Below are 12,901 nucleotides of genomic sequence, written 5' to 3'. Positions count from 1 at the left end.
TTATTTATAATTTGTCATTATGGCACTACAGGGGTTTCAGTGTTTTTTTTGTGAGAGTTTAGGTATAAAGATGTGGCGCATACTCACAGTAATGTCACGTTGCTGGAAACCTTTGGCACGACTTTTAAGTCAGCTTGTACGCATTCCAGCTCGTTTTCTCTACAGGAACAGTGCTGTGGATACTGGCTGAGAACTAGGGAGAAAAGACAAAAAAGTTATACCAGAAAAAAACAAAAACAAACAAACAAAAAACCCAATCATGTTTATTTATGGCAACAACTGACAATTTTCTCTTTTATCAACTACATAACAATTTATGTCTATTATTGGGCTCCTTGAGCCCTTCATAAAAGCAAATAAGAATTCTCTCCAAATCGAGTTCATCTCATCTCTAGCTTCTTCCCACAGTCATCTTAAAGACATTCAACATTTCACAGAGCAGAAAGAAACCACAGGTGTAAACAAATAAAATCAGACCAAGCACTGAGACAAGATAAAGTTCTGTTCAGTGAAAAGCATCGTTTGTTGGAGTAAATCTCCATGGTGATGGCTGGACCAACTCAATCCGATAGCATGAAGCAGTTGCTAAATGAATGTCACGTGGGATACGTGACAGAGGAGCAGAGAGAGAGAGGCAGAAGATTTTAATAGGATCTTTAATTTCTCCACTGACCCTACGGACATTGGATTTGATGCAGTTAAGAAAGTGAAAGTTAATTTTTATTTATATTATGATTATTATAATTAATTAGTGAACTGTTTTGACACAGGGTCTTGCTATGTAGTACATTACCTTCTACCTTGACCAGCTGAATGATGGTATTCAAGACATGTGCCATGGTGTGGATGCAGCCTGTTGCTGTTACGCGCTGAACTGTGAGTATACATTCTTTCTAATTGCCCGTCCGTCTTTGCATCCCATTTAAAGTGCATTCAGCTGCATTTTGGCAGCAAAGCCACCACAGCTATTACTGGATCCCCAGTTCATACAGGAGATGCTTTCAGTATATAATGTTTTAGATGTTATTATGTGTTCTACATGGTAACTGGCTCAACCCAATAAAGGTAGCATTACTATGTTTTGTTTAATGTTTATTGACATCAAGAATATTACAGCTGTATTATTAGAGCAGAGGTTGTAATCAGAAAGTACTTGGCAATAAAAGAGTTTCATACAGTCAAGCTGGGTACGCTGCTTGAAGCAGAGACATGATGGGGCTCAGTGGCTACAAGTGCTGGCTGATCTTGTAGAGGTCCTGGGTTCAGTTCCCAGAACCCACATGGTGGCTCACAACCATTTGTAACTCCATTTCTAGGTGATGTGATGCCCTCTTCTGGCCTCCTCAGGCACTACGCATGCATATGATGCATATACATGCATGCAGGCAAAATATACACATAAAAAATAAAAGTAAATAAATCTTTAAGAAGGCAGAAATGTGGGTCTTTCTCCACCCTCTCTGTCTTGCAAAACAGTCATGCCACCACCCTCTTCTGTGGATGGCCCTGAAAGGCCCTTCCCATCTCCATCCACCTCACTCATCAAGACATTCCTTGGGCTCAGATTTGTAGCCTTTGTCCGCCCTGGATGCTATAATAATTGGCATTGTCTTTGTTCTTCCTGCTCAGCTGGCACAGTGATGTTTTGGGCCCAGATCCCTCTTGATTGGGAATCTGTCTTGTGTCTGGCAGGGCTCTGTGGTGCCCCTGCCCGGCCTTTACAACCTAACTGCCCCCAGCTACCATCCCACCCATCCGAGAATTCTGACAGTCACGGCCAGGCATGGTGTTCCCAGCTAAGACTTTCTTCTCTCAACCACTCTGCATCTGAAGGGGCCATTTTTAAGCATCTTGTCCTGATCCTCTTTGCTACTAAAAACTAAAACACAAAAACAAAGACCCAACCCAGTCAAACACACAGAAAAGCCATAACTTGGGTGATTTCCCACTGTGTGTGAATCGAGCTCCCAAACAAGACATATTAGAAAGAGACTGTTAGAATTTTCAGTTCTATTTCTTACTAATCTTGTTTCTAAATTAGATTTTTCTGTGTCGTTTTGTTTTTTCAAGCAGTGAAAAGTTTTTAGAAGCGTTTCGACAAAGCAGAACTTTAGTTTTGATAAGGGGACGCACTCAGAAGAGCAAGCTCACCGGGCAGGAAGTACGCTAGTTTCTCTTCCCAAGCAGACTGTGGCTCTCCCTGGGGTCCTGACCTCAAGGTCTGTCGTGATTGGCTAGTTTTTAAATAATTGGCACACACACACACACACACACACACACACACACACACACACACACCACAAACATTAACTCCACAATGTTTCAGGGCCTTTGTGTAAACAAAGGTTTTTCAGGGTGTGCATGGGGGGGGGGAGGAGAGGGGGGCGAGATTAAGACATTTGCATCCAAAGAGGGACAGATAAAAAGATTTGAATTCCCGGTCATAAACAGTGTTATAGTACTTGGCAGCGAAGACTCATTTAGTGGCATTGACATTTCCTCCTCATCTTCTAAACAGTTTTTCTTCAAACTCAGTGAGATGTAGGCTCCTTTCTTCTACCCTGTCTTGGAGTAAGAGACAATGGCAGTGCGGGGCACCTGTTCAGTAGTAGCTGACTCAGGAAGCCCGAGTTTGGCCCCTGGGACAAAGAGTGAACTATCATATCTATTTCACCAGCAGGGGTGAGCTCTGCCCCGCCCCGCTCCGTGGGTGGCCCCTTGGCTGGGAGATGGACCTGGAGGTCTGCCCCAGGCCCGGATGACCAGAAGGCGTTTCCTCTTAAGAAGCCTTCATGGCTACATTAACATTCCATCTCCGGAGAGAATCCAGAACTCTCTAGGAGTCAGGTCAGAGATCAGAGCTCCCCAAACACTTTTGTTTCTCTGGCTTCTGGCAAGGACGAAGCCGCCAAGGACTCATGAGGTCCAAGGACATTTCTGGCTTTTAGCCAAGAAAGAAACTGGTCACTTTTCTCTGGGGTCTTTACCCTAAACTGCCTAGCCAATTTTTACCTCCAGTCATAAAATATTTACTTTATTTTGTGTGTATGTGTGTGTGTGTGTGTGTGTGTGTGTGTGTGTGTGTGTGTCTGAATGGATCTATGTGCCCCACCTGTGTGTAGTGTCATAGAGGCCAGAAGAGGGTATCAGATCACCTTAGTCACAGATGGTTGTGAGCTACCATGTGGGTACTGGGAACTGAACCCAGGTCCTCTGCAAGAGCAGCCAGTGCTCTAACCACTGAGCCATCTCCTCAGTCCCAATTTCTCTTTTCTCTTTTGATATGTGGACTCATTACACAGGCCAGGTTGGCTTTGAACTCAGGACCCTCCTGCCTCAGATTCCTGATTGCTGGGGTTACAAGTGCATGCCACTGTATATGGCTTAATTTCGTTTTTATAGATTATGTACTAATGCATAAGTGTAGGAGTTATGAACTAGTATTATAAAGTGCATACTGCAGTCTTTCTCAGGGATGGGATGGGGATTGTTTTCAGGGCCCTCATGGATACCTAAATTCACAGATGCTCAAGTCCCTTCTAAAAGTGATGCGGTATTTGCATACAACTTACATACAAATCCCTGCATCTTTTCATGTATCTGTAGAGGCTTCATGACACTGATTATAACATAAATGCTGATGATATAGTTGTTACACTATATACATATTTTATATTATTACATGGTTATAACAGTATATAACAACATAGAATAATATACATTAATATTAATGACTAGAAAATTTGCTGTACAAGTTCAGCACAGATATAGTTTTTATGAGACTATTTCTGATTTGTTAGTTGAATGCACAGTTATGTAACCCTAAGTAAGAGGACTGACTGTACACTGTTAGTATAGAGTTTTGTTGTTGCTGTTTATTTGTTTGCTTGTTTTTGAGACAGGGTCCCACTATGTAGTAGTCTTGGTTAGCCTGGAACTCACAGAGATTACCTCCTTCTGCCTCCCAGAGTGCTGGGATTAAAGGTGTGCACAACCATGCCCAATGTTAGTATAGTATTTAAAATATACACATTACACACATAAATGAAGTTTATGTGTAATAACATGTATCAAGCTATATATTCCTCTACACATGTGTACACACACACATACACACACACACACACACACATCCAACCCTACGAGCAATACTGAGGCCAGTCTCCGCGGTGAGTGCCCCAAGTGCTGGAGGGGAATGCTGCAGCCTCCTGAGTTCAGCTCCGCCCTCCCAGGTCATGCTGTAGAATCTCAGCACACCTGCATAAAGGCATTGTGCAACCTGCGTCGGCCAACTGCCTGCAGATCTTACTGGCCTTGTTTACCTGCCAATCCTGTTACCTCTTCTATCTCCATCCAGGGACTTCACAGCCACCTCAGTGCATTGCTTGGGAGAATATTCCCACTCCTGGCAGAGCCCTCATTTCTTACAGTGGTCTTCCATGCCGCCCTGTGCAGCCTGGAATCACCATGGCTTAGTGAGAATGTCTTTCCAGATACACATGAGCTATTTGTGAGTTGGGGACACACCTTAATCAGTACTGTACTTCCTGTGTCTGGAACATAGTATGAGCTCTTTGTTGAAAAAAAAAAATCAAAGGAAATAGAAGCTTGTTATTAGTCACCATTATTGATTATCTATTCCTATGATTGGTACAGAGACACAAGAAATGAGCATGCATGGAGATGGATCTATTGTTCCATTTTTTTCTCAGGCCCTTAGGCAGACAGGAGAATGGTTACCAGTGAAACACATTGAAATGAAATTGACCTTCTGAAGATAACTGAGCCACTACAGCAGTCCCCCCTTATCCACAGGGGACACATTCCAAGACGCCCAGTGGATGCTTGAAACCAGAGATAACACCAAATCCTGTATTAACTGTTTTCCCTATTGAAAAAGTTCAATTTATAAATCAGGCCAGTGAGATTAAGAGTAACTAATTACTTAATAGAAAAATCATAACAGTATACCACGACCAATGTTACGTGAATGCGGTCTGTCTGTCTTAAGGCATCACCATCATCGTTATCATGAGCCAGAGTCCCAGCTCCTCAAATGTTCATATACTGTTTGGGGACTGCAGGTGACTGCAGTTCTTTGAAACTATTGACAGCAAAACCTTAGATAAGAGGGGACTGCTGTTCCCGGATAAATCCACGCACCACAATTACGTTTTTTGCAAAGCGGATACCGTCTTTGAACCAACACCACTTACAGCACTCCTGTGTTAATGTCACTTTATTGACATTTCCATGGACTGTGCCAAATATGGTCGCCCATCCACTAGTGTCACCTGTGGGGTGGTGATTGATACGCATCAGTTAGTCTAGAAATCAGATAGCATACCACAAAAACAAAAGTATAAAAATGTCACGAAATCAAACCAAGAAAACCCAAAGACCTGCTCAAGCAACAGAATGATTTTTTTTTTTAAAAAAATACGAAGATAGTAAGAGAGAGTTAAACAGACCTCTGTGGGCATTTCCCGCTTCACTTACAAGGATTTCAGATGTGTGCTTCACAACACATATAACGCAAAATTATTTTATGTAATCGTAAATGTCTTGGTAAACAGTACCTCTTTCTAATACTGATATTTTGAATCTTTGACTTGATTTCGGGGATTTCACAAGACTACTGCACTCTGCACATCACTTTGCCATGTGAAGCTGGGAGGGACTTGTGGAATGGGGTACTGAGTTTGATAAAATCGGAACTTTCTTGTTTTGCTTTGCTGCTGGGGGTTGAACCCAGACCTCACACACTCTCAGCACGAGCTGTATCACTCCTTGCCAGATTTTATTTTTAAATAAAGCAGAAACCAAAATACCTTTTAATAAAGACTGTTGAATCCTATTGAGAGAAAAAACAGTGCCTTGGTTTCTCATGCTTTAATGTCAATTTGTCATTTGCTGTTATAATATTCTTATTTGATATTTCTTTTATATTAGAAAAAATACGTACAAACAATTTATTTATATACATCTTTACAAAAAAAAGGGGCCTATTCTGAAGCATCCTTAATTGAGCATGTGCTATAAAAATGGTAAGATTTGAATTGTAATAGAGGGCACCAAAGTCCACACGAATCAAAAAGTAAATTCATGTGGCAGTTGCGTGCTCCTTTGATCCCTGATATCTATAATTTATCTTTATGCCTTTTTCATATCCTGAATGGTGCTTTTGGGATATCTTTAATTGCGTTATGAGCTATTCCATGTGCATTGTTCAGTTTGGGTGGTAGCTAAAGCAGAGCCTGGCCGTTTCTCAGGTCAAAGCTCACATCTGCCAAGAGGCGGGAAAGTAACACTCAGGAGCGGGAGATGTACCCGCAGGGATGCCTGCACAGCCCCCCTTGAGGGGGAGGGCCACCTAACTGCGCCTTTTTTTGTCTTAGTTATTCTGGATTGAACCTAGTACCTCCTGCATGCTAGGCAAGCATTCTCCCTCTGAGCTGCATCCCGCATCTCCGAACTGAGTGTGAAGGAAGGGGCAGGCAGGAGCGCTCTGTGGAAAGGGGTTGGAATTGTTTCCCATCCAAGGGAAGGGTGCCGGAGTACCCAGGCCCAGACAGCCGCTTGGCCCGCCAGGATGCGGGATGCGGTCGCCCCACTCAGATGCTGGTTGGCCAGTGCTGAAGAGGGCTGGCCCTGTGTGGGAGACTAGGAAGGTCTGAGTTCCCGCGTTGACCATGACTAACTTCACATATCAACCTCTCTGCCATCAGTTCTCCTCACAGGAAAATAGGCAGATTAGATCAGGCAAGACACAGGGTCTCAACACAGCCCTCAACTTGACCTGGGGGATGCCGAGTAATGAACTGTGTAGCCTCTTCTCACTTTATGCTTGATGACTCTGCTCAAATCACGTTGCTTTTGCAAGAAGGACCCCATTTCACCTTATTTCAGCCAGCCCCGGGGCCTTTTATTTTCTATGCCTGGAATTCCATGATTCCAGAACATTATCCTTCCTTCCTTCCTTCCTTCCTTCCTTCCTTCCTTCCTTCCTTCCTTCCTTCCTTCCTTCCTTTTTTCTTTCATCTTGTTCTCAATTCAAGTCAATTAAAGAAAAGTATCCTATGATTCTGTCCTTAAAGTGGATTTCCAAGATGATTTTTTTTTTTTTTTTTGTCTTTTTATTTGTTTGCAATTCATGGTCCTTGTCCCTCTGGATGTGCTCAGTTATCTGTGCACAGTGTTATTGTTTTCTTAGTTCTTGTTGTCCCATGAGCCCAAGGTCCTTGTTTTCTCCTAATTCACTTTGAGCTCACTGTGTCTCAGTGATGTGCAGAGGTCCTGACACTCAGGGTCATTCTGCACAATCAATTAATTCTCTAGGCGAGCCCAATGGCCGCTTATGGATATTCTTAAAGCCGAACAAAGCTATTGGCCACAAGGAAGCCTCTTAAAGTTGAATTATGAGAAGCAGAGCAGAATTTAGAGGGCCATTTCAATTTTTATGAGACCATCTTTCTGACTTTAGCAAGCTCTGTATCCTAAAATTCAGGTCATTTGCCTGAACACAAGGGCAGTGGTTATCAGACCCACTCCTCCCAGCTCATGACCCTCGCTCACTGGCTGACCCAGAGTTTTGGGGGACACAGGTGGTGAGGTAGGTGTGTGGAGCACAGTAGGGGGCGGGACTCACCACAGCTGTCCTCGTCGGCACCGTTCCCACAATCATCCACGCCATCACAGTGAAAGGCTCGTGGCAAGCACTTGGTGAGATTCCCACAAGGAAAATACCCTTTTGGGCACAGCGGAGCCACCATACTGCCATCAGCCATTACGAAGTCTGCATGAGAGATGAGATAGGGCATGTAAGAGAAACCACATGTGAACGCAGCTGGGCCTTGCTGGTGCTGTCCTGTTCAATGTGACAAGAACTCCACGAGGCTGATTCGTCTGGTGTCGTTCTCAGAGCATCAGTATGGAACAACACTGTCAGTTACCACAGCGGAACCTCACACTGGCTATACCATGGGGGAGATGGAGACCCATTTTGACTTTTCATTTCAGGGAGGTGAATGCAAAGAAAGCCAAATGTGTGGCTCCACTATTGATTGAATGGAGTCGGGGAGGTGTCTACTGCTGGAGACGGAAGGGTAAAGCCCTGCTTAAATAGAGACAAAGACACTGATTCATGCAGCTATTAATCTTTTCATAAGAAGGATTTAAGGTGACTTACTACATATGCAGAAGGACCATTTAAATGGGAGCTTGAGAGAGTGCCTAACCTTCATTAAAATAAGGGGTGACAGCCCAACAGTGACCTCTCATATTAGGGAGTTACTGAGTACCAGCACTCTGCTGGGTAGTTATCTCAGTTTCTCCTTCACTCCCCCTAGAGCAGTGCTTCTCAGCCTTTCTGGTGGTGCTGTGACCCTTTAATACAGCTCCTCACGCTGTGATGACCCCCTCAACCATACAATTATTTTTTTTTTTGCCACTTCATAACTATAATTTCGCTTCTGTTATGAATCGTAATGTAAATATCTGTGTTTCCTGATGGTCTTAGGTGACACCCCCCCAGTGAAAGGGTCGTTTGACCTCCAGAGGGGTCTCGACCCACGTGTTGAGAACCACTGCCCTAGCGTGTGGCTGGTGTTATATTTCTCTGCATGTCTTAGCGGATGGTAAACTCAGCACCTCGTCTGGGGTTGTCACCTGGGTGACTTAGCTAAAGTCTGGTTCCACCTTCTGGGTCCAGAGGCTACTGACGACCACTATGCTGGGAGGGACTCGATCCATCCTGGAATCTGCTTTTCACATTAAAAATGACCATCTTGGGCAGAGGGCATAACTAACACGAACAAGCATTGAACCCAAGTCCAGTACAGACAGGAAGTCCGGTGACCACTTGCAAGGTACTTGTCAGGGAGCAGGGTCCACACGGCAATCCCAGCCATTTAGAGCGAACAAACATGCATTCAAGTTGAAGAGCCTACTTTCCGGAGAAGATAGACATCCTTTTTATACATCGGCTAATAAAACGGTGGAAGTCTTGAGGTCAAGTTGAAACTTCACCAATTTCTGAGAATTTTGTACCACGTGCTTTTGATTACATGCATCCCCTCCCCTGACTCCTTCCGGATTCTCCCTCCCTTCCCGCCCCACCTCTGTGTCCTCTCTTTCATTTAAACCCATCAAGTCCCGTTTGTGCTGACCATGTGCCCCTGGGAGACTTCAAGGGAGGGGCGATAGAAGGAAATGGTAGAAAGGGTGATGGGGGCGGGGAGGGGAGGGGGATGAATAGTGGAGGAAGGCTTAAACGGGGTGAGGGGTAGGAGGGCAGGGTAGAGGAGGGAGCACAGGGAGGGAGCACTAACACTTGAAGGCCTTTCGGAAGAGTCTATAGAAACCTACTATCAAAATACGTATGTACACACATATAAAGAGTTAAATGGTCCACCCTATAACAGCAGTGGCGCCCCCACTCCACACAACAGGTTAACAAATAAAAAGTCCAATGCTGGAGACTTCACAAACTTAAAGAGCAAGCAGACTCCAAAGTCGCTACCGTTATTATGACTTGTTGAAGGTGTTGGCCAAGTGTTCCCAATGATGATGTCCCCATGCTGATCAGGAAGACATTTGGGTGAGTGAATAGGCATCAGCTGGACTTGCCGTCATGAGCATCACCTACTGTGTGCAGGGCATTTCCTCATTATCTCATCGAATGTTGAAGGCAATGGAGTCACTGGTATTGTGATCATTATGTAAAGATGCTTTTATGGCAGTCTGGGGAAACACCACACCCATTTGGCCTTCCAGGAGATGCTGCCTTGCACAGAGATGCACCTCACAAATGTTCTGGAGACTTTCCTGGTGCTCCTTGTTTACAAAGATGCATTTATAAACAGGCAGGTGGGGACCCAGTCTGTCTGACTCAGTGCGCACGCACTAAGCTTCCAAGACTGTCGTTGGAGAGGACAGTTGCAGTTGGTGAGCTTTAAGCTTGTGAGTCGCTCTGACCCTGGAGATGGAGCAAGTGAACAAAAGCAGGGCAGCTGGTCTTCCCCAGGGACAGTGACATCATGGAGCACTCTTGGAGTGCTCCCAGATGTGCCTTCTGGAACTTTCCTGATCGAGGAGGCCAATCTAGAGTGTGACCCAAGGTTGTCGGCTGGGAGTGGGGATGGGGGTGTGGGAGGGAGGGGCAGAAGAGGTGGAGGAGAGAGGCTGACCGCAAGTGACTCCAGCTGTTAATTACATCTGTCAGGAGTTTCCCATTCTGTGGTGGCTTCTTCCTGGGGCATTTCAAGCATGAACAGGGTATAGAAAGAAAATAATGACTGAACTCAAATCCTTCCTCTCTGTCTGCTGTCTCTTTCGTGTCTGGTATTACTTGGGGCTCAATTAACTTTTAAAAAAATAAATTCCCACTTATTGAGGTTGAAAAAGGAAAGAGCCCCTTTCAAAATTTAACCTTCCTGAAGTTGCAGGCTCCTATTTCAGTTCTGATGGAATAAAACCCAGTGTTCTGCATATCCTACTTGTCATTCTGTCCCATAATCATGAAATTTAAATAATAATTACGAGCCCCTGCTGAGTTTGGCACCTCCTGAAGGGACCCACTGGCCGTCTGTGGGAGGTGTATTCTGCAGTCTGTGGCTCCTGTCATCTGCAGAAGTAGAGCGAGGCAGTTGATTGAAATTCAGGCGTGATAAAAGTGGAGGCTGCCAACTTCAAAGCAAACTTTGTAGCTTCCAGAAGTTTCCATGGAGCCCCTTTGGCCAAACTCACTGTGGAGGGGAGATCTGGGCTTGTGAAAGGGAAGTGCTGTCAGGGTCCCTGCTCTCTCCAGTCTGGACTCCAGGCGTGGCTGTGCACAGGCATCACACACTGGTTCTGCGGCTGCTTTTTGCAGGCAGTTGGACTGGTGCCCAAGGGCGCTCTTGGTTTCCAGTCAACACCTTTCCTGGGTGACTGAGAGGTGATGTTCGAGAAGGCTCTTGTATGTTTTCCATGTAAGAACCATTAGAGACAGTCAGGCCCCTGTCCTGATTATTTGACAACAGCAGTCCTCAATGGAACTGAGGAAATACCTGAGTGAGGTTCTTCTCCGGAAGAACCAGCCTGCCTCCATCTTGGGCTTGAAAGCCATCTTACAGTAAAGACAAACTAGGTTCATTTCTCTTTATGATTAAACCTGTTTCTCAAGCATTGGGCTATATGCCCCACCTGTAACCTTAACTACACATGGTTCTGCACTGCCTGCTCCAGGAATGGCAATCACGGCTTTGTTTCAAAGACTTGTTTAGAACCACCTTGCAACCCTACCTTTGTTTCAAGAGCTTATACGACCCCCTGTGACTTCCTCGTGATGCCCACCTTGCAGGCATGTCTTTGTTTCAGGAAGGACTAACTTGCTACACTTATGTTCTGCTCCTGTAACCCCGCCGATTATGTCTGCCAAATCCCTCATTTGGAACCCCTTCCCTTGAGCTACAAAACCTTGTCTTCCTCACATCCAAGGCGGACCTCTGGAACCCCGCCTTAGGGGGTGGCAGCCCACGCACACAAATAAAAAAGCTTGCTGAAATTAATTGCTTGCTTTAATTAGTCTGGCCTCGATGATGTGGATCTGTGGTCTTCCTCCTCCCAACTTTGGGATCAACACTCTCCCCACACCAGTGGCACAGAGGACATTCCACAGAGGTGACTGGCTGAGGTCATTTCCTAGGTAACCTGAATGGTGCTGCTCACCTCCGTGAGGATGACACTGTCACCGAGGGAGTTCATGGAGCTGCAGGGATACAGCAGCCATCGCAGACAAAGCCTCTGCCACGCATTTGAGAGCTGATTATTGGAACACCCAGGAAATGTTAACTGGTTGCCAGTCAACAAGACAGGCACTGCTGTCCCCTCTGGGCGCTCCCTCTGAGCAGAGACAGCAGCACTCTGGGCAGCTCCCACTCGGTGGGTACACGTCCTGGAAGCCGCCCTATTCCTGGGACGTTTCAGCACATCTCTAAAAGCACTGTTTAGAGTCCAGACTGACCACAAACTCACAATTCTCCTGCCTCAGCCTCGTGGGTCACTGTGCCTACCTGGTTGTGTTCTGGTGTTTAAATTTTCCATCTCGTTCAGTGTGATTGGAGAGTCTGCTTTCTTTCTGAATGCTGCACTCAGAGAATGCCCAGTGGGTGGGTGAAGGGCAGAGGAGCATGGCAGAGTGCAAAGGCGACAGACTAGAGAAACCCCCAACACGGTGACGCTAGGGCCCCGTCTCATCTCTTGCTCCTCAGGTTCTGAGTCGTGGATTTCCCTGTCTCATAGAACTTTCACTGGCTGTTCTTCCCCTGAGCAGGATTCATCCAGATCCCACTACCATCAATTCACAAATTCACCAGCACCTGGGGCTCCTGCCATGCACCTGGTCGGGATGCACCTTGCACAAATATGGGGTGCCCCTTACATAGAATGCCTGTGCTGAGCCATTTGAAGGTTAAATGGTCATGGACCAGAGTCAGGGATGATGCTTGACAATGCCTGAAGGATGATGGTTTCCACACTTGCTCCCATTTGGAATATTCCTTTACACTGTGTGACTATATGTCACTGTGATTGGTTTAATAAAAAAGCTGGATGGCCAGTAGCTAGGCAGGATCTTCAGGGCAGAGAGAATGCTGGGGAGAAGGGCAGAGTCGGAGAAGATGCCATGAGATGCAGAGCAAGCAGGATGGGAAGTGAGTACATGAGGCAAGCAAGCCTTGGGGCAGCACATAGATTAATAGGAAATGGGTAATTTAAGTTATAAGAGCTAGTTAAGAAACAAGCCGGGCGGCGGCGGCGGCGGCGGCGGCGGCGGCGGCGGCGGTGGCGGCGCACGCCTTTAATCCCAGCACTCGGGAGGCAGAGCCAGGCGGATCTCTGTGAGTTCGAGGCCAGCCTGGGC

The 12,901-nt window shown here is 45.8% G+C and overlaps 1 protein-coding gene across 2 annotated transcripts in view; it reads right to left on the bottom strand.

Annotated features, from left to right (window-relative positions):
- The window catches only part of Rxfp2 (relaxin family peptide receptor 2), a 63,066-nt gene that overhangs the window by 38,461 nt on the left and 11,704 nt on the right, over nucleotides 1-12,901 (bottom strand). For both annotated transcript variants that reach the window (XM_052754587.1, XM_052754588.1), the window contains exons 2-4: nucleotides 7,649-7,795; nucleotides 5,217-5,294; nucleotides 88-193 (exon numbers count right to left, since the gene is read on the bottom strand). In XM_052754587.1, the coding sequence (XP_052610547.1) occupies nucleotides 88-193; nucleotides 5,217-5,294; nucleotides 7,649-7,795 (331 nt within the window). The remainder of the gene's footprint in view (nucleotides 1-87; nucleotides 194-5,216; nucleotides 5,295-7,648; nucleotides 7,796-12,901) is intronic.

This window comes from Peromyscus californicus, unplaced genomic scaffold, assembly GCF_007827085.1.
Source record: "Peromyscus californicus insignis strain IS unplaced genomic scaffold, ASM782708v3 Scaffold_2__1_contigs__length_46816999, whole genome shotgun sequence".
NCBI lineage: Eukaryota > Metazoa > Chordata > Mammalia > Rodentia > Cricetidae > Peromyscus > Peromyscus californicus.
Note: the sequence above shows the minus strand (reverse complement) of the source record. Positions and strands in the feature narration are given on the sequence as shown.